Below are 21,057 nucleotides of genomic sequence, written 5' to 3'. Positions count from 1 at the left end.
GTGTTAGGTTGAATCACAGGAAATTACCATTCTGATGGATCTAAAATAACTGATTATCAGCAATTTCCTGTGGTTCAACCTATAGTAAATACTCAGCACATGTTAGATACTGCCATCTAGACCCTCTGGCACCTGATAAAAGTTTGCCCAACAAGTGACAGAGGCACAAGGACACAGCCCCCACAGGCAGCCTCACTCTCCCTCCTGGTTCATTCTGATTTCTGTCTCTTCTTTCACTGCTGCCACCCTCCGGATGGCAACCACAGAGGCATCCTGCTCATCTCTCTTTAACAACTAGAGCCTGGAAACACCTGCTTTTGCTCCTCACAAACTTAACAATTGGCTGGAATGTTCAGAAAGTTAATTTTGCGAAGGAGTTAAGAGAATATTTTTTTAAAGTGCAAGAGAATGCCTGGTTACAAATGAAAAGGATAGGATTAAAAGCAAACCATCCCACCCCCGCCCCCCCCCAAAAAATCTGAATGTTAAACAAAGATGCTCAAATGAATAGCTTGAGGGAAGAATTAACTTGGCAATGCTTCTAAGACTAATGGGATCCTCATACCTTCCTGGAACCTACTTCTGGTCTAATCTCTACATTAGGGCCACCCTGGTGTCCCCTCTGGCTCAGATTCCCTGGCCCCTATACAGAATCTGACTACCGCCCTGAGAAGATAAACGTTCTTGCCTCTATGGCCTTCAGGAGTTCTAACCTGAGCTCGCACCACTGGCACTGGCCTGTGAGGTTCCTAAATCTCTACCTCTGTATCCTGGAACTTCTGCCCTCCCCCCATCACTCAGGCTCGGGGTCGCCCCACCCCATTCTCCCTGTCCATTCTTTTTTGCTGTTTGTTTGTTTTGCTTTTTTAAATTTGAGCCACACATGCTAGGCTGTGTAGACTGTTTCTACCCTTTTGTGAGTGGAGGCTTCTGTACCTGTGCCAGCATTTTCTGAAAATCTCGAGGGCTCTCAGCCAGCCAGAAACAGACTCTGTCCTTTCCTGTCTCAAAGGCCAGCTCCACCCCCTTGAGCTGCCCACTTAGTTCCTGTTTCCTGTTGGAGGGACACCCTCAGCTCTCATTTCTTTTACCCAGCAAAGATGACAGACATGTCCTGAATAGTTGAACTCAAATAACCCTTCCTTCTTCATTTTTCTAGACCATTCTCTGGTTACTCATCACTCAGGGATTTCTAAGGGAGGGGTAGAGTTCTCTTTTATAGGCCCCTAATAACATACTTACTGTACATGGTGTTTCATTTTTGCAATAACACTTGGTAGAGTTTTTTTAATATAGAAAAACATAAAGAAGGAATAAAGTAGCTCATAATCACTATTTAGTTAACCACTTTTTTAAAAATACAAGTATATCACAGGAAATTTCAGTTTAGAAAAGTGTAAAATTCCATTCTCACCACCATAGTCCTCGCCCTAAGGTAATCACTGCTAGCATTTTCCTGTGAATCCTTCAGAAAATAAATTTTATAAGTATATGTGCATAATTTTTCTGTATTGCTGCCCTGTGGGGCACTGATTCACTACAACAGTATTTGCCCGTGAAGTATTTTCTTAAAAAATAATTCATCTCCATAAACCAACCTATAATAGTTCACTCCTATTTTGCTCATCCTTGGAGGCTATCTCATGCCCTCAGCCAATGCTAGCACTATGTATATTACATTCTTGGCTAATGAGTGTTAGTTTCCCATTCAGAAAAACTCTCAAAGAGTGAGTACTTTCTCATGTAATCCTAAATTAACTCTGTTCTACAAATTATTTGCTTACTCCCTGTAGGTCTACCCCATGCTCCCCCAAACTATTGTGTTTGGGCCAATAGTTTTGGCCAAGAACAGCTGACAAAAACTGTGCAACTGGGCTTCCCTGGTGGCGCAGTGGTTGAGGGTCTGCCTGCCGACGCAGGGGACACGGGTTCGTGCCCCGGTCCGGGAAGATCCCACATGCCGCGGGTGGCTGGGCCCATGAGCCATGACTGCTGGGCCTGCGCGTCCGGAGCCTGTGCCCCTCAATGGGAGAGGCCACGGCGGTGAGAGGCCCGCTTACCGCAAAAAAACCCACAAAAACTGTGCAACTATTTGACTGAACCTGCTTCAAAGACACATAATGTCTTTAATATGTAGTAAGAAAAACTTCTTGCTACATATTAAAATCCAGTTTTATAGGGACTCCTCCCCTTTTCAAGTCAGTGGTTGAGGAGAGAAGGGATAAAAAAGAGGGATTGTATTTCTGTTAAACATTGTACTGGAGGGTCTAGCCAAGGTAATTAGGCAAGAAAGTGAAATAAAATACATCCACATTGGAAAGTAAGAAGTAAAACTATCTTTTTGCAGATGACATAATCTTATATATAGAAAATATGAAGGAAGGAATCCTCCCCCAAACATTGTTAAAACTAATAAACAAGTTCAGTAAGATTGCAAGATACAAGAGCAATATACAAAAGACAGTCGTGTTTCTTTTTTAAAAATTGAATATTGTGTTAGTTTCAGGTGTACAGCAAAGTGATTCGGTTATACATATATATATATATATATGTATACATCTGTATTCTTTTTTTCCTATTCTCTTCCATTTTGGTTAATTATAAGATATTGAATATAGTTCCCTGTGCTATACAATAAATCCTGTTGTTTATCTATTTTATATATGGTAGTGTGTATATGTTAATCCTGAATTCCCAATTTATCCCTCTCCCCAACTTCCCCTTTGGTAACCATAAGTTTGTTTTCTATGTCTGTGAGTCTCTTTTTGTTTTGTAAATAAGTTCATTTGTACTATTTTTTAGATTCCACATATAAGTTATATCATATGATGTTTGTCTTTATCTGACTTACTTCATTTAGTATGATAATCTCTAGGTCCATCCATGTTGCTGCAAATGGCATTATTTCATTCTTTTTTATGGCTGAGTAATGTTCCATTGTGTTTACCACACCTTCTTTATTCATCAAGACAGTTGTGTTTCTATACACTAGCTATAAATAATCAGAAAAGGAGATTAAAAAAATAAATTCATTTATAATAACATCAAAAATGATAAAATCCTTAGGAATAAATTTAACAAAAGAAGTGCAAAATGTATACTGGAAACTACAAAACACTGTTGAAAGAAATTAAAGAAGAACTAAATAAATGTAAAAGCATCTTGTGTTCATGAATTAGAAGACTTAGGGTCGTTAAGATGCAATCCTCCCTACACTGATCTAGTATAATCCCTGTTAAATCCAGTATAATCCCTGTTAAAATTTCAGTGGCCTTTTTTTTTTTTTTTTGCAAAAATGGACAAGCTGATCTTAAGATTCACATGGAAATTCAAGGGACCCAGAATAGTCAAAACAGTCTTGAAGAAGAAGAACAAAGGTGGAGTACTCATACTTCTCAGTTTGAATACTTACTACAAAGCTACGGTACTCAGGACAGCATGGTACTGGCATAAGGACAGACATATAGATCAATGGAATAAAACTGAGAGTCTAAAAACAAACCCTTTCATTTATGGTCAGTTGGTTTTTGACAAGGGTACCAGAACTATTCAATGGGGGAAAGAATATTCTTTTCTACAAATGTTCATGGGCCAACTGGATACCCACATGCAGAAGAATGACGTTAGACCCTCTGCTTCATACCACATACAAAAATTGACTCAACATAGATCAAAGACCTAAATGTAAGAGCTAAAACTATAAAACTATTAGGAAAAAAGCCCTAGGTGTAAGTTTTAATGAACCTGGTTTAGGTAACAGTTTCTTAGATATGACACCTAAAAAGGGTCAAAAATCAAAGAAGGAAAAATATCAATAAATTGAACTTTATCAAAATTTCAAACTTTTGTGCTTCAAAGGACTCTGTCAAGAAAGTGAAAAGACAACACAGTGGGAGAAAATATTTGCAAATCATATATCTGAGGGACTTGTATCCAGGATATATAAAGAACACTTACAACTCAACAATGAAAAGACAAATAACCCAATTTAAAAATGGTTAAAAGATCTAAATAGACATTTCTCCATAGAAGATAAACAAATGGCCAATAAGCACATAAAATGCTTGACATTATTAGCCATCAGAGAAATGCAGATCAAAGCCTCATTGAAATACCACTTCACACCTACTAGAATAGCTATAATGAAAAAGACAGATAAGAACAAATGTTAAGGAGGATTTGGAGAAATTAGAACCCTTATACACTGTTGGCAGGAATGTAAAATGGTGCAGCTCCTTTGGAAAGCAGTCCAGCAGATCCTCAGAAGGTTAAATGTATAGTTACCATACAAACCAGCAATTCCACTTCTAAGTATATATGAGACCTGGAAACATAAGTCCATACAAAAACATGTACATGAATGTTCATAGAAGCATTATTCTGAATAGCCAAAAAGTGGAAACAACCCACATCCAGTAACGGATGAATCGGTAAATGAAATGTGTTATATTCATACAATGGAATATTAATCAGCCATAAGAAGGAATTGAACTACTGATATGTGCTACAAAAGTGGATGGATCTTGAAAACACTTTGCTATCTGAAAGAAGCTAGACACAAAAGGCAACATGTTGTATGATTCCATTTATCTGAAACATCCAGAAGAGGCAAATCTATTACAAACCACACTGTGTTGAAGAGTTAATGTATGAATGTTAAATGTAAGACCTAAATATAGTACACAGTTGCCCACAAGACTGAGAACAGAGCTGCTCTCCCAACTATTCGTCCTGTTTTACATCCTGGTGTGTGTTGGGCTTCAAACTCACGCAAGCCCTCCACCCGCTGCCACCTCTAAGTCCCCAGCACTGTGCCATCCTCCACCGAGAAGGGAAAAGTCCTTCTCCAGCTCCCACAGACCATCTGCTCCTCTTTGAGTCATAAGATGAGACGATCCTTCCCATTATCTCAGCACACAGCACCACACATGCTGTTAGTGTTCAAAACGTGCTTCTAATCTCCCCTTGTAAAATGAAGTCAGCATTTGTCTCATTTGCCTCTTTCCAAGATAAAGTCATGGAGGTTTTTTTGACACATTACAAGAAAAGTTTTCCATTTTTACCCTTTCTACTTTTGCTTCCTGTAACTTTCAGGTTCTGTATATTCCGGTGTTCTGAATGTATGGAGCAGACTGACAGCCTGTGCTCCATTATGATCACCTTAGCGCTTTTTAACCTGGCTTATGAGGATACTAGTTCAGGTATATTGCATATGCACCTCTCAAACACAACACTGTAAAAAAGATAATGAGAGCTTGGATTGCCTGGATTCTATACTCTTTAGTTAAGTCTATCCCTGAATATATGTGGTTGAATAAAATTCAGTTATGGTTCCTCTAATTCATTTAATTTTTTTTTTTTTTTTTTAATGAAAATCACCCTTGGTGGATTTAGCAAACCCAAGGCTGCATAGCAAACATTGACTCCACTGCAGTGGATGAATGATGTTTTACTTCTGAATGCTGCAGCTTAAATATACTCTGGGCTCTCTTATCTCATGCAATCATAGAATATTAGGGTCAGAAAGGGCCTTAAAAGTGATTTTGCCTAGCCTTCCATATCGCTGACAGACAGCCACCTAGCTTCTACCTGCGTATTCCCAGCATCCAGATCTCACTGCTTCAGCAAGCAGCAGCTTCCCCATGGGAACGGCTTATCTTAGAATGGGCTTCCTTGGATTGGGCTGGAACCTGCCTCCCTATTTATAGGGAGGTCTGCCCTGTCCTCTTAGCCCTTACCTCCAGAGTTGCACAGGATTTGCCTTGTTCTCACACAAACAGTCCACATGCCTGAAGACCATTGTCTTTTCTTTTCTAGTCACTAGGTCACAGGGTTGGGAGAACGGTTTCCCTCTTGGGCTTGGTTCCTTGTTGCTCTCTTTGTTGACAATGGCCTTCTCCAGATGTGACACCTGAACTGAACATAGCACTCTGTTTGAGGTTACACCTGTGAAGAGTGTAACTATTATTGCTTCCCTTGATCTGGATAATCCAGAAAAGAAAGGACAAGCATTAATAGGATTAGTTGCAAGCACTCACATATATACCATATTTCATTTTTAAACCTAGTATCATACACCTTCTCAGGGTGGTCTTAGCATTTCAACTCCCATGCATATTTTTCTCCTTAGTTACGTTCATTGAGTGCTTCTGATGCACCAAACATTATTCTAAGCACTCTATATACATTTATCTCATTTACTCCTCAAAATGGCCCTATGAGATAGGTGCTAGTACCGTCTTCCTCCACATTTCATAGATGAGGAAACAGATGCGTATAGCAATTGACCACCTTTCTACCGCTAGCGAGTGGCAGAGCCAGGATACCAGCGGAGGCAAGTCTGGCTCCAGAGCCCAGCTCTCCATGATGTCTGCCCCCAAGCCCGTTCCCAGCAGGATTTCCCGTTACATCTCATCGCTCCTGTTGATCTCACCTACTGTTGTGTTTATTGTTTTGGAAGCCACATCAATCCACCCCTTGCTACATGTTGAGTTTACAGACAATTTAATATACTAAATCTTTTTCATAGGTAAATACTAACTTGTAAAATCCTCTTCGTCCTTTACTAACTATTGTTTTTATTAATTTTGGACCCTCATTCCAGCCTGTGGTTGCTGTTCTTGACCGTAAATGCTGTCGGTCAACCAGCTAGACCTCCAGACTCGACTTATATGCAAATTTCTTAAGCCAATAAGTCATCATTCCTTGGGCACAGCCCTAAGGACTCCCTCCTGGTTGTAGCAAGTAATTAATCAACAGCCTTGGGGTTCTGTTTTTGAACCTTCTATAAAGCCATGCAACAGCCACCATATGCTAGCCACCTCATCCATTCTGCCAGCTGCCAGAAGTCAGGATGCCTGGGGGCTTCCCTGGTGGCGCAGTGGTTGAGAGTCCGCCTGCCGATGCAGGGGACACGGGTTCGTGCCCCGGTCCGGGAAGATCCCGCATGCTGCGGAGCGGCTGGACCCGTGAGCCATGGCCGCTGAGCCTGTGCGTCCGGAGCCTGTGCTCTGCAACGGGAGAGGCCACAACAGTGAGAGGCCCGCATACCGCAAAAAAAAAAAAATAAAAAAGAAGTCAGGATGCCTGATACCCACAGTGAATTTCGGGAAGTGGCCCTCAAGATCCCATGCAACCTCCTTGCAGTCCGTCATTTTCTAAGTGCTCACGAACTATCTGTTCAATACCTAGTCACAAATTTTGCCTCACCTCCTCTTATTCCCTCTTCCTTTGCAATCAGAATGACATTTGTCTATCTCCATCAGCCCCCTTCCCATTGTCTCCATGATTTGATGCCTCCAGAGGCCTGTGATTGCAGATGGAAGTTTTCCAAACTGTGGCATGTCTCTCACCTGGGCCTGGAGTCAGAACTCCTTTAAAGGATGAAGGAGCCCTCTCCACTGGTACCAAGGATCAGTTCCCAAGTATGAAACATCAGTTCCCACATAACAGTGCTTGTTCTACCATGTATAGTTTGAAAAGTATTCTCCTTGGCAGGAAAGTTGAAGCAAAGTGGGAGTCAAGTAGTTCTATTCGTTCTGTCACCTCTTAACACCTGGTCTTCTTTAGGCTCCAAACATCACTTCAAAAGCCCTTTTTGTTGTCCTGGGCACTCTCCCTTAGCACTGGCTCATTCTGAATTCCTGCCTTCCTGGCAATGATTTTACTGCTTCCCAGCTCTTGCAGTGAGCTTTTCTCCAGCATCCCCGCTTTCCTCTTTTGTTCATGTCCTCTGACAACCCACCCTATCAGAAACCTCTGGGGCACTCCTTGCTCTCTGTTTTCTTCTTTGTGTCCTTTGAAAACGTGCAGATTACCTCTTGGTGTGTTGAATATGATGATATACTGCCCAGACTATTGTATTAGTCTGTTCCATGTTTTTTTCTTTTGGGGGGATTTCATTTCTTAGAAAGGAATTTCTGATTTATGGCCATTCAAAACCTGAGGACTATTTTGGTTTTTTATTAATGCTCATTACTTCCTGCTTTTCTAAGTTTCACCGTTCATTGTCCTGCCCTGCTTAGCAAAATTTGAGGAGTTTTTTGTGTTTTCCGCAGTTCTAACTACAGAGTCTTTTCATGTCACCCTCGTCAGCAGCTAACTTCTCCTTTCACCATCAGGGGACAGAATATACCTTCTTCACTTTCCTGTGGCTCATTGGAGAGATGTCTCTTTCTGTCTTAAATCATGTTATCAATTGCCTTTTTCAGCACTGGAATGATATCTTGCTGTGTTTGCTATAGGATAATGGTCCCGGACGGGAAAAACCTTCATGCTGGGTAGCTGTTAAATCCATTGTGAAAAGCACACAGATAATCAAACTTGCCAAACACCAGTAGCTTTGACACGATACAGCTTCATCAGTTAAAGGTGTGCACAGCCTTTTGTCCAGTTCTCTTTGGTAGCACTGTCCAAAGGCAAGGCAGTGGCGAGTGTTCATTATACACATTTTATAGATGGGAAAATTGTTGCAAAAACAACTGGAGGACATAAAATTCCTGTACTTTCAATCATTCTGCCTCCATTTTTCACCCAAAATTTTAGTCATCTTTTCACAGAGTGGTATAGACTTGGGGGTGAGGGGGGTGTCCGGAATACGCCCATACCTAGCTTTCTAGAATTTTAAGCAACACCTGAAATTTGTTGTTTCTTTTTATTCGTTTTCTGATGGTGATGCAACAAGGAGCAGGCTTACAGACCAGCCCCTGAAAGGTTTATGCTCAAAATCGGGGGTCTCGCAAAGGGAAGGTGTACGGCCACATTTATGTGCCTAGTCTTTTTTAAAAATACTTTTTATTTTGGAATAATTTTAGACTCGCAAATAGTTGCTAAAATAATAGAGTTCCTGTGCACCCCTCCCCTTGCTTCCCCCAACGATAACATCGTACACATGTAACTACAGGGTGATGTTTTTCTAACGTCTTTGCCTGTCAGAGGAAGCCTTAGCTGGCACTCCCTGACCCCAATCAGTATTCATTTTGATGAGATTAGTATCATTTATATTGTGCTTAAAAATGCCAACAGGCACTCTGGCTAAGCACTTTTAGACACTGCAACAGCCTAAGGAGGTGCCATGGTCAGTATCATTGTCCCCTTTTTAAAGATGAAAACTGGCCTTTATGGGTTGCCTGACTCACTCAAGATTACGTGGCACTGAAGTGGCAGAGTCAAGATCCTTAACCCAGTGTGTTACGCTGCTTCCCCAGGAGATCTCACTTGTGCATTTGGAGCTCAGAGGTCTCCAGGGGTCTCCACAAAGGTAGTATTTAACTTCCTCTGTTACTTCGGGGTGAGTGAGGCCCTGCTCCCGGACCCTCAAACCTTGTGGGGCAGCTGCCACTGATAAGAGCAGGGATGTGAGAATGCTGATTAATCCCTTTCTGTCTCATTTCTGGGATGCTTTGTCCCTGGCTCAAGTACTACAGTGGCAAGTTTGTAGATGAAGCTATCTCGTGGCTCTCACTTTTACTGCCAAGGAGTACAAGACAGAGAATGCTGGCAGACGGCCCGTCTGGGCTGTAGCACACCAGTAGGTGTTCAGACCTCAGCTGACATGCCTGAGCACCTTTCAGAGGCGTTTTCTCAGATCCCACCCTTGGCAATAGTCCTGCAGAATCGGTTCTTTCTTCAGGAGGTTTGATTCCAAATCAAATCATGTGGATCAAATATCACTGCCATCTGACAGCTTTTTAAATGTCCATATTGCTGCTGTGAGTGCAGTGGAAAAGGAAGGAGGTGGGCAGGGAAAGGTCATACTAATCTCGGTTGTTACATTTGGTGCCAGGTACAACAGAAACCAAGGGCGTTTAAGCCCAAACGACCTTGGTAACTTGATCTCTCACATTCCATGTATTCCAGCCAAGGAAATAAACACTGGTGTAAAATGTTGAAGAGATACTTAACACTTTTACGTTACAAAGTGCTTTTATGTTATCTGAGCCTCATCACACTCTTTACAGGTGAGGAAATTGAGCGTAAGGGAGAGTAAACATGTTGTCTGAGGTTCTCCACTTAGTTTTTGGCAAAACTGAGATGGGGGCCTGGATCTTGGGGAAGCCCCAGAATGCAGCAAGGACTTTGGTGTTCCATGGACCCGGGTTCTAGCCTCAATTCTGCCACTAACTAGCTTTGTGGTCATCTCCAGGCCTCACTTTCCTCCACTTTAAAATGGGCATCATCACAGTACCTGCCCCACAGGTTCTTGTGAAGGTAGAAGGACATGATACATAAAAAGCTTGGCAGAGTACCTGACACAGGAAGATAACAGGAATGGTAGCTATTAGTATTGGTTCAATTCTCCATCCATTAGGAATGAATCTGGCTTCAACTATTAGACTAGTAAAGCAATGTTGACTTAAACAAATAGGGGTTACTTTTCTCATAAAGTGAGTGTGAAGGCAGGCAGTCTTGGGCTGGCCAGCAGCTGAATGGTACTATCAAAGACTGTTTACCTTCTTTCATTCCATCCGGGTCTCTATAACATGTTGATTTGCTGCCTCATGATTGCAAAGTGGCTGCTGCAGCTCCATCCACCATGTTTGGGGGAAAGAGGAATAGTACTAGTCATATTTCCCCTTTTGTAAAGAAAGCAAAAGCTTTCCCAGAACCCCACTCCCAACTACAGCAGACATCTGTTTTTGTCTCATTGGCCTGGACTATGTCTTCTGACTCTCTGTAGCTTCAAGGACACCTGGAAAGTGAGTGGTTTACCTTTCTAGACTTAATTGTACAAGTGGCAAGAAAGAAGGTGGATGAGAATGGGAGTAGACTGAGCCAATTGTATTTGCCAGAGTTCTTCCTTCCTCTTACAATGTCCTTAGAAAGTTTTTTATTTAATTGGTCCTCGGGTGTAGAGAGCTTAGTTAACCCTAGTCATGTGTTCATGGCACATGAACAGCCAAGCCCCTTTTCTAGACTGATTCCATTTTATTCTCACAAAATGTGTACTGTTTCATGTGCATATATTTTTTTCTTAACTTTTTAATGGAAATATATATACACTATAGTGCACAGATATTTCTAGATGGCTCAATAGGTTTCTACTATTTATCCTCATGAAAGCACCACTCAGATTAACAGAGAGTTAATCCCACCATCCCAGAAACTTTCCCCTTTTTTCCCCACTCTGTTAATACTCTCTCCCAAAGGTAACCATTATTCTGATCTGTATCCTCATAGAAGTGTTTTGCGTGTTCTTTGACTTCATTTAACTGTAGTCATACATTTGTATGTAGTCTTTTGGGGTGTGACTTCTTTCATTCACTTGTGAGAGTCATCTATTATTGTATGTAGTGGTAGTTCATTTGTTTCCTGCTTTCTCTCTGTGCTTTGTCTCCCTGCACAGACATGGAGTAAGTGGTCTTATGAGAACCAGAATAGCACCGAAATGGAAGTCACCCTTTTTCCATGTGTGGAGTATTTTTTCCTCATAAAAACCACCCCCTTTGATTTCTCACGAAGCTCGCCTGGGCACTGCCCTCTTCTGTACCACGTCTACTTTAAAAGGAGTCTCTTGGGGACTTGTACATTTGCCTTGGATGCTGTCAGCATAAAAGAATTTTCTTAAACACTTGGAGAGGGTAGAAGAGGAGAGTAAGAGAGAGATACTTTCTGGAAGGACATTTTTAGTCAGAGGAAAAAAGCACCAACTAAAGTCGTCATCTGAAACTTGAGCCTACAAGCCAGCCTTTGGAGTAGAGATTTAGGTTGGTCTTCTGTGTTCCTCCCCTTCTAACTGTCTCCATTCAGAGCTCAAGGGCAAAAGAAACTCACAGCAACTCTGTCTCTCTTGGGGCTGGGAAAACTGGTTTGAATTCAGGTTGACACTGAGAAGTCTTCCTCCCCGCAAGGTGTCTGGCAGGCTTTCCTATCAAAACCAACATGGCTTTCTTTATAAAAACATTCAACTCCAGTACAAACTTGAGAGCAGGAATAAAGCTGATGCTTTTCAATGGAGTCTTAAATCAAGATGAAAGGGACTAACTAGTTATTCCTGCAAGTATGGTCACGTCTGTAAGTCAGGGATCAACTGGAAAAATTCAAACTATGCAGTTAGCTCTAGTGGCTGGTCATCATCGTCTCTGCTTTAGGTATCTGCTGGTCCTGAGCCTGTGTCTGCTGAGATAATGTACTAGAATATTCAGCAGCGACTTAATCAGGGGTTCTTTGCTTGGCAGCTAGAGCACACTGCAAAGGGACTGATTTGGCAAGCTGGGTCATCCTCAGGCACTGCCGTTCAGGTCCAGCACCCTTCCACGTTTGTGTCTGCGGGCATATAGGATTAAGGGGATGAACCATTGAAATCTATTGCCTCTCACATCAGATGACCAACCTTGAATTTAGCAATATTTACTGCTAACTTCAGACAATTTTATTAAGTTTATTGAGTAATTTCCGTATCCCCAGCCCTCGCTAAGGGCTTTGCATATATTATTTCAGTTATTCCCCAGGTGACCTGGGGAGATAGGTAAGGTTATCTCCATTTTTGCAAGTGAGTAAATTGAGGATTAGAGAATTTAAGTAAACTGCTACTGAGTAACAGGTAGTAAGAAGTAGCGTTGAGAGTCAACACTAGGTCTCTCTGATTCCAAATGCTGTGTACTTTGTAACACTAACTACCTTTTAAAAATAACCCCTCGCGGGCTTCCCTGGTGGCGCAGTGGTTGCGAGTCCGCCTGCCGATGCAGGGGACACGGGTTCGTGCCCCGGTCTGGGAGGATCCCACGTGCCGCGGAGCGGCTGGGCCCGTGAGCCATGGCCACTGAGCCTGCGCGTCCGGAGCCTGTGCTCCGCAACAGGAGAGGCCACAACAGTGAGAGGCCCGTGTACCGCAAAAAAAAAAAAAAAAAAAAAAAAAAACCCCTCGCTATATATATAATGATATGCTACTCAGCCATTAAAAAAGAATGAAATAATGCCATTTCCAGCAGCATGGGTGGATCTAGAGATTATCATACTAAATGAAGTAAGTCAGAAAGAAAGACAAATACCATAGGATATCACTTATATGCAGAATCTAAAATATGACACAAGTGAAATTGTCTACGAAACAGAAACAGACTCACAGCCGTAGAGAACACACCTGTGGTTGCCTAGAATAGATAAACAACAAGGTCCTACTGTATAGCATTGGGGACTATATTCAATATACTGTAATAAACCATAGTGGAAAAGAATATGAAAAAGAATGTATATATGTGTGTAACTGAATCACTTTCTGTACAGCAGAAATTAACACAACATTGTAAATCAGCTATACCTCAAATAAGTTTAAAAACAACAGCAACAAAAAATAAATATATAAATAAAAATGGGCACTTCCCTGGTAGTCCAGTGGTTAAGACTTCATCTTCCAGTGTAGGGGGTACGGGTTCGATCCCTGGTTGGGGAGGTAAGATCCCACATGCCTAGCGGCCAGAAAACCAAAACATAAAACAGAAGCAATATTGTAACAAATTCAATAAAGACTTTCAAGATGGTCCACAGCAAAAAAAATCTTTAAATCTTTAAATATATAAATCTTTAAATATATAAATAAAAATAAAAATAACCCCTTGTCTTTCTGATGTGCCAGCCCTTTTGTCAGCCCTTGCCTTCCCCTCACCCCAGCACATGCTCTTCAATGTTTGTCCAATAAGTGACTGGTTTTCAAGCAGCTAAAAGCTGTAAATACCTTGTCACTTACTTTGAATTTAGTTAGTTGTTGAATTGTCACTGTAACACAATGATATTTTATTAAGGGAATTTTTAAAAATATTTAAAACCATAGAGCATAATGGAAAACACTGATAGATAGTAAGGAGACATCGTTGGATTCAATCCTTAATGTCGCCATGAATCAAAACAAGCCATGAGACCTTGAATACAGACTTAATTTCTCTGTGCCTGTTTCCCTCATTTGTGAAATGAGGAGGTTGAAGTATGTGATTACTAATGTCTCTACCTGTTCTAAAAACATGGGCCTCTGTGACTTTTCTTGTTTTGTTTTCGTGGTTCTAAAATGGCTTTAGAGTATGAATATTTCTTAAAAGAGCCTTAATTACTAAATGCAAATCAAGAGAAGTAGATAACATTGGGGCTTTCGGAATTTTTTGGAAAAGATATAAGTTCTTTACTCTTCCAAGTAAAGCTACATTTTCCATTGCATCTCCCAGTCCAACATTCCCACCAAAAGAAAAGTGTATAGTTTCTTAAATAATTCATGTTGGAGCTGAGATTCCTTGAGGGTCTGGCAAGATTTAATCTTGGATAAGATGATGTAGAATACTGCCAGTAGCCAACCTCAGGTTGCCAACCCAGATATAAATCCCTCCCTGTTCAGTATATGCATTTATAACGTAAACCGTTTTAAATGATACCTGGTACTATTGAATAGAATTAAGACGCTGTTGGGCAACCCTGAAAATAAGAAATAAGGCGATATTATGGTCTAATTAGTTAAGAATATGCTATACTTAAAGAAAATTTTACTGCATCATTTTAGACCCAATAAAGAGAAAACTGGCCATGTGAGTGACTCAGGATCTTCTGTCATCAAACACGGGCTCAATCCGGAGAAGGTCTTCATGCAGGTTCATTATTTAAAGGTAAGCATATCTGAGTGGCAGAAGCCAGTTATTATGGTGCAGCACTTTTTAGATTTTACATGTAAACAGTGAGGGTTAGTAACATGGTTGGGGCAAAACAAAAAATTCATCAACCTTGTAATGACATTTGACTGAGCAGATTCTGATTGTCCAATAGTTAAAGCATTTCATACCCAAATAATGAGGCATGAATCAAAGGAAGCTGAACTGTTCCCTTCCCTGTACCTCCCTTCTCCCTGCTTCATGTCACCTTCGAAGGGCAGAATCTTAAAATTGCTGTCAGGTTCCACCTAGAAGATAGGAGTGATTTTAAAAAGTATTCTAAGTTGTCAAGGCCATTCCTGATAGCTGAGGGAGAGAGGAGCCGGACCCCTTTTCCCTTTTGGTCCATGATGGGCATCCAGGCTTCATGTGAGCCAAGGATAAACAAGATGGTGATACCATTAATTGATCAGTTGAAAGCAGAGTAGTTGATCCTTAAGTACCAGACTCGACCTGGTAAGAATATAAAGGGCTGCCTGGGACAGGTCAGGCCAAACTTTGTAGATGAGCATAAGGTGCTGGTGGGTAGGTTAGAGTTGAGTTTGTAAGTGTTTTTCTGATGAACACATGATAAGTATCTTTTTTTCTTCTTCCTTTCTTTTAGGGCTATTTCCTTCTCCGGTTCCTTGCCAAAAGACTAGGCGATGACACCTATTTTTCATTTTTAAGAAAGTTTGTGCACACATTTCATGGGCAGCTGATTCTTTCCCAGGTAATTTATAAGTCCTTGTGAGTCCATGATATACAATTGGAGGAGGTGTAGCTTGTGGCGACTAGATGATGTGAATTTTAAAAAGTAGGGAAAAGATTTTTGTTTAATACAATAGGAAAAATAGGAAGTTAATGAAGTGGACACAGGGAAGTGTTGTTTCCGGGAGGGTGATGTCCCTGTAGTTTAGGACAGAGTGTAACCCAAATCTGTCCTGTGCACAGTGATGTGGGTATTTGCACCTTAAGTGACCTGGAAAACAAAAATGAAACAATCCTGCTCTCCCCTCCATCTGGAATGAGCTTTGCAAGGTTGGCTCCTTGTCCTTTGTCTCAGTGTCAGTGCCACAATCTCAGAGTCACTCCAGCTGAGCAGATATACATTCACCCAGTTCTTCTCTAACCTTTGCCTTTTTCATTGCCTTCGTTGCCATAACCGTTCTTCACAATTATATTTTCCTTTATGGGTCCATTTGTTTCTTTTCTCTCTCCTCTATTCTGTGTATAAGCTCAACAAGGCCACACCAGTACTAAGTACTAGTACTTTATTTCGCCAGTACTTAGTATAGGATTTGCACACAGTACATACACCATATATATATATTTGATAAACAAATACATTAAAGACAAGATACACTGAAATATTCAGACAGTCTGGCCACAAAACTGTCGGAGAGAGACTCTGTCAGTTTAACGGGTGTGAGGCCGAGCTGCACATAGCAAGAAAATTAACAAAGAGGGAGAGGCTCTGAAAAGAGTGCTTGCAGCTGATAGAGGATAAAGGATGCAGTCCCAGCACAGACTGGACTGATGTGTATTTTTGATTTTTGACAGTTGTGCTCATATACAGTTTTGAAGTCAAACTGTGCACAATGTTAGATGTAAAGGATGTACATGTATAATCTGAACATATGTGCAAGGAATAGCATGAGTGTAACAAAACTAGATACCTGTTCCGTGTCTCTACCCTCTTCTTATTCTTTGGTTGAAGGGAGGGGTGGTGTTCCTAAACATGTATTTGGAAAGGCAGCTTGAAAACTGGCTCAGGAGTCTTATATGATCAGTTGACCGAATAGCCCAAACCACTTCTCACCAAGATACGGCCACACTGAAGGAGTGTTGGGTTTACTGTGACTTCTGAGGCTCTGATATCCACTTCCCATGGAACACTTAATGCTCCCGCCACCAAATTGTTCAATTTTACTTTTGTTAAACTCTTCTGAATTATAGCTTTATTGTTTTTTCATAACAGCTTTATTGACATATAATTCACACACCATAAATTTCACCCTTTTAAAGTATACAAGTCAGTGGTTTTTAGTGTATCCACAAAGTTGTGCAACCATGACTGCTCTCTAATTCCAGAACATTTTCATCACCCCCAAAAGAAACCCCACACCCATTAGCAGTCACTGCTCCATTTCCACCTCCCACCAGCCGTAGGCAACCACCAACCTACTTTCTATGGATTTGCCTCTTCTGGACATTCCGTATAAATGGAGTCATATAATATGCGGCCTTTTGTGACTGGCTTCTTTCACTTAGCATAATGTTTTCAAGGTTCATGTTGTAGCATGTATCAGTACCTCATTTCTTTTTTCTTTTTTTTTTTTTTGCGGTACACGGGCCTCTCCCTGTTGTGGCCCCTCCCATTGCGGAGCACGGGCTCCGGACACGCAGGTTCAGCGGCCATGGCTTACGGGCCCAGCCGCCCTGCGGCATGTGGGATCCTCCCGGACCGGGGCACAGACCCGCGTCCCCTGCATCGGCAGGCGGACTCCCAACCACTGCGCCACCAGGGAAGCCCCATTTCTCTTTTTTAATTTTACTTGTTAACCTTTTAAATTGTGATGAAATATACGTAAGAAAATTTACCATTTTAACCATTTTTAAGTGTATAGTTAGTGTATTAAGTATCCATACATTGACATCGTTGTGCAACTGTCACCACCATGCATCTCCAGAACATTTTAATCTTCCCCAAATGAAACTTGTATCCATTAAACAATAGCTCCACATTCTTTCCTCCCCTCAGCCCCTGGCAACCACCATTCTATTTTCTGTCTCTGAGTTTGACTACTCTAGGTACCTCGTGCAAATGGAATAGTACAATATTTGTCCTTTTGTATCTGGCTTGTTTCACTTAGCAAAATGTCTTCAAGCTTCATCCATGTTATAGCATGTATCAGAATTTCCTTCCTTTTTATTTATTTATTTATTTATTTATTTATTTTGGCCGCACCACCCAGCTTGCGGGATCTTAGTTCCCCGACCAGGGATTGAACCCTCAGCACTGAAAGTGCAGAATCCTAACCACTGGACCACCAGGGAATTCCCTTCCTTCTTTCTTATCAATATTTCATTGTATGCATATTCCACATTTGGTTTATCCATTCATCCATCAATGAACACTTGGGTTATTTACACCTCTTGGCCCTTGTGAATAATGTTGCTGTGAACATTAGTGTACAAACATCTGTTTGAGTCCCTGCTTTCAATTCTTTTGAATTGAAAATTCCACCTAGAAGTGGAATTGCTAGATTATGTGGTATTCAATTTTCTGAGCAACTGCCATATTGTTTTCCACAAGGGCTGCACCATTTTACATTCTCACCAGCAATGCACAAGGGTTCCAATTTCTCCACAGCCTCACCAACACTTGTTGTTTTGGTTTTTTTGATAATAACCATCATAGTGAGTGTGAGTGGTATCTCATTGTGGTTTTAATTTGCATTTTTCTGGTAACTATGCTGAGGATTTTTTCATGACTTAATGGACATTTGTATATATTTTTTGGAGAAACATCTATTGAGATCCTTTGCTGATTTTTCATTTGGGTTGTCTTTTATTGAGTTGTAAGAGTACTTTATATATTCTAGATTCAAGTCCCTTATCAGATATATGATTTGTAAATATCTTCCTGCCTAATTAAAAATTACTCCTATGTTTTGTTCTAAGGACTTTGTATTTAAGCTCTTATGTTTAGGTCTCTTACCCATTTTGAGTTAATTTTTGTATATATTGTGAGGTAGATGGTTCAGCTTCATTCTTTTGCATGTGAATATCCAGTCGTCCTTCTGCCACAGTCCCATAGTAAGTTTGGAAATTATTGCTTTTTCGACTGACACATACTCATTATAAAAAAAAATGTAATAAGCAGTACAGAAAAGTACAAAGAAGAATGTAAAATATCATTCAAAATCTCACCATCCATAATTACCTATAATTAATATTAGGTGAACATCATTCTAGAAATTGCACTCTGTTTCTTTCTCTCTTTCTATATATTATATATGATATGTATACACGTATCTATGTGTATATGGGTATATAGTACATATGTATGTGTGTTTATGATTGTACACACATGTATAGATACAAAGACATATTTAGAAATAATTTTCTAAAAATATGATTATATTATATGTGCTTTTAAATGAAATGTTTTAAATTTTATTTTACTTGGATTTAATACATGAAAAAGAAACTGAGGTGAATATAAAAGACTTTCTTGAACTTCAGATAAATATAAGAGAGATCATTTCCTAAAAGATTCTTCAATTACAGAAAATCTTTAAGAGATTGAAATTGTTAGTTTTTTTCTCTTTAGATATATATCTTATTTTTAGAAAGCATCAGTTTTTTCTCTTACGTGAAAGATGAGGAAACCGGTAGTTATGCACTTCAACTACTTTTCCCCCAATTCTAGATTGGCCTTAATTAATATTTTTACCTTGTTAAGAGGTTTATATCATTTATAGTGTGTGCTGTTACTACAATATAATTTTCACATTGCATAGTCCTAGCTCTGCATGTAAAGGATTTCGGTATTCACTAACAGTCATTTTACCACGCTTCTGTATTCATTAATGCTTTATTTTGATTCAACTCTTCTTTGGCTAAATTTTGTTAGCAAATTGATGTTCAAGTTGTTTGAGAATGTTTGCCTGTTGCCTTTATATTTGAATTACAAACTGTCTGGGTATAATATTTTTGGGTCATGCTTTCATTTCCTCGGAACTTTGTGGCTATTGCTCAACTGCCTTCTGGCATTAAATACTGCTGTTGAAACTTTCGAAGTCAGTCTATTTTTTTCTCTTTCTACCACTCAGATGACAGAAGAATTCTTTACCATTGATGTTTAGTAATTTAATCAAAAGTGGCTTGGTGTCCATGAGTCTGCATCAGTTTTTTTTCCTGGAAAACACTGTGCATTTTTAGACTCAGAATCTATTCTTCCTTCTTTCAGTAAAATTGTCTTAATTGTATGTTTGAACACATTCATTTTTTTTTTTTTCCCTTGCAGGATTCTGTATTTCAAGGTTACTGGTTATCTGTATGTTATGTCATCTTTGTCCTCCGTATTTCTTGTTTTCTAGTCGCTTTTGTCTTTTTGTTCTTTATAGTATATGTTTATCTCAAGCAATATTATTTTTTATTAATGTTATTATTATAAAATTATTATTAATTTTTTTCTTTAATAGCTATTCTTTTCCTTGATGTTTCTGTTTTATTAATGCTTGTATAGTGGTTTTATTTTGGTCCCTAATTTATTCCCTTTGCTTTGAAATCTCTTCCTCTCGTTTAGTTGTTTTGTCGTCTTGTCTGAGCTTTCATTTTACTGAATTTATGTCCTTATTATTTTCTTTTAACTTATATTTTAGTGTAAAGCATTCATGGAGAATTTTCTTCTGTGCCTTGGAGTATGTTTTCTTCAAGACTGGATTCTTTGTCTTTTATGCTATGCTTGTTGTTTCTGTCTCTCTCTTTTTGTGGGTTTTTGTTGTATTAGTTTGCATAGTTGCCATACTTTTTTTTTCTGGCTCATTCTCAGCATGAGTTGCACTGTCCTGACCTTCTGTTTATTCTCATATGTATTGGAACGTTATCTTTGATTTCTTTTGCAACTTGTCTTAGGAATGTTTTTCTTCCCCTCTGAGCTATGGTTTGAAGTTTGGATATTATGCATGGAGAAGGTGGAGGGGAAGAGCTCCTCTGGAGCTGTATACAGCCTTTGTTGTAAGAATTTGGCTCCACTAACTCTTGAAATTTTGTTAAAGGTCCCCAGCCAAGATTCTCTTCACTTAATTTGGGTGCTACTTTTTTCCATTGCAGGTACTCTCTCAATTAATATTGTTCTTCCAATTCAGCTTGGAGCCCTAGAACCTATACAGTTCATGAGAGTGTCATCCTCAGTTGTTTATTTCCCATCTCACTTGAGCAAACATTTTTCAGTCCCTTCACAGTCAAAAAGAGAGGAAAAATAAAGATATTCCTGTTTCTTTCCAAATGTGTGGGTATTTGTGAGAATTTCTGGGGTTTGGGCAATTCACCAGTACCACTCCTGCTAAGCATGAGGGAGGGGGTGGTACAGAGGGAGGGTTGGAGGCTGTGTTGGAATCTTATGTTTCTTCTTTAGTTGTCTCTTTGAGGTTTATGCCACAAGCTATATTCCTTCCTTGTTTGGATGCTTCTGGTGAAGTTTTTGCTAACTTTTTTTAATGGATTGTGTTTTTGTTTATATTGCTAGTTAGTTATTGATGAGGAAGACCATGATTCAGTTTCTTTACTCAGATGTTCCTCAGTTTCTTCTTTTTCCAGTTTACTTTTGAATCCTTTCCTTTTTGAATACCCCATCTGCCCAGTATTTCAGAATTATCATCTTCCTACCTCCCAACTAAAATTGCTCTCTTGAGCTTAACAATGATTTATTCCTGACCAT

General features: G+C 39.9%; 1 protein-coding gene across 13 annotated transcripts in view; it reads left to right on the top strand.

Annotated features, from left to right (window-relative positions):
• Positions 1-21,057, top strand: part of AOPEP (aminopeptidase O (putative)) — a 572,337-nt gene that overhangs the window by 231,762 nt on the left and 319,518 nt on the right. For all 13 annotated transcript variants that reach the window (XR_010841931.1, XR_010841933.1, XR_010841932.1 and 10 more), the window contains exons 8-9: positions 14,483-14,585; positions 15,232-15,339. Coding sequence is in view for 9 of the 13 variants with exons in the window: in XM_067041205.1 (XP_066897306.1) it covers positions 14,483-14,585; positions 15,232-15,339 (211 nt within the window). In the remaining 4 variants the exon portion in view is untranslated. The remainder of the gene's footprint in view (positions 1-14,482; positions 14,586-15,231; positions 15,340-21,057) is intronic.

This window comes from Kogia breviceps, chromosome 8 (assembly GCF_026419965.1).
Source record: "Kogia breviceps isolate mKogBre1 chromosome 8, mKogBre1 haplotype 1, whole genome shotgun sequence".
Lineage (NCBI taxonomy): Eukaryota > Metazoa > Chordata > Mammalia > Artiodactyla > Physeteridae > Kogia > Kogia breviceps.
This window is presented reverse-complemented; position numbering and strand designations above follow the sequence as displayed.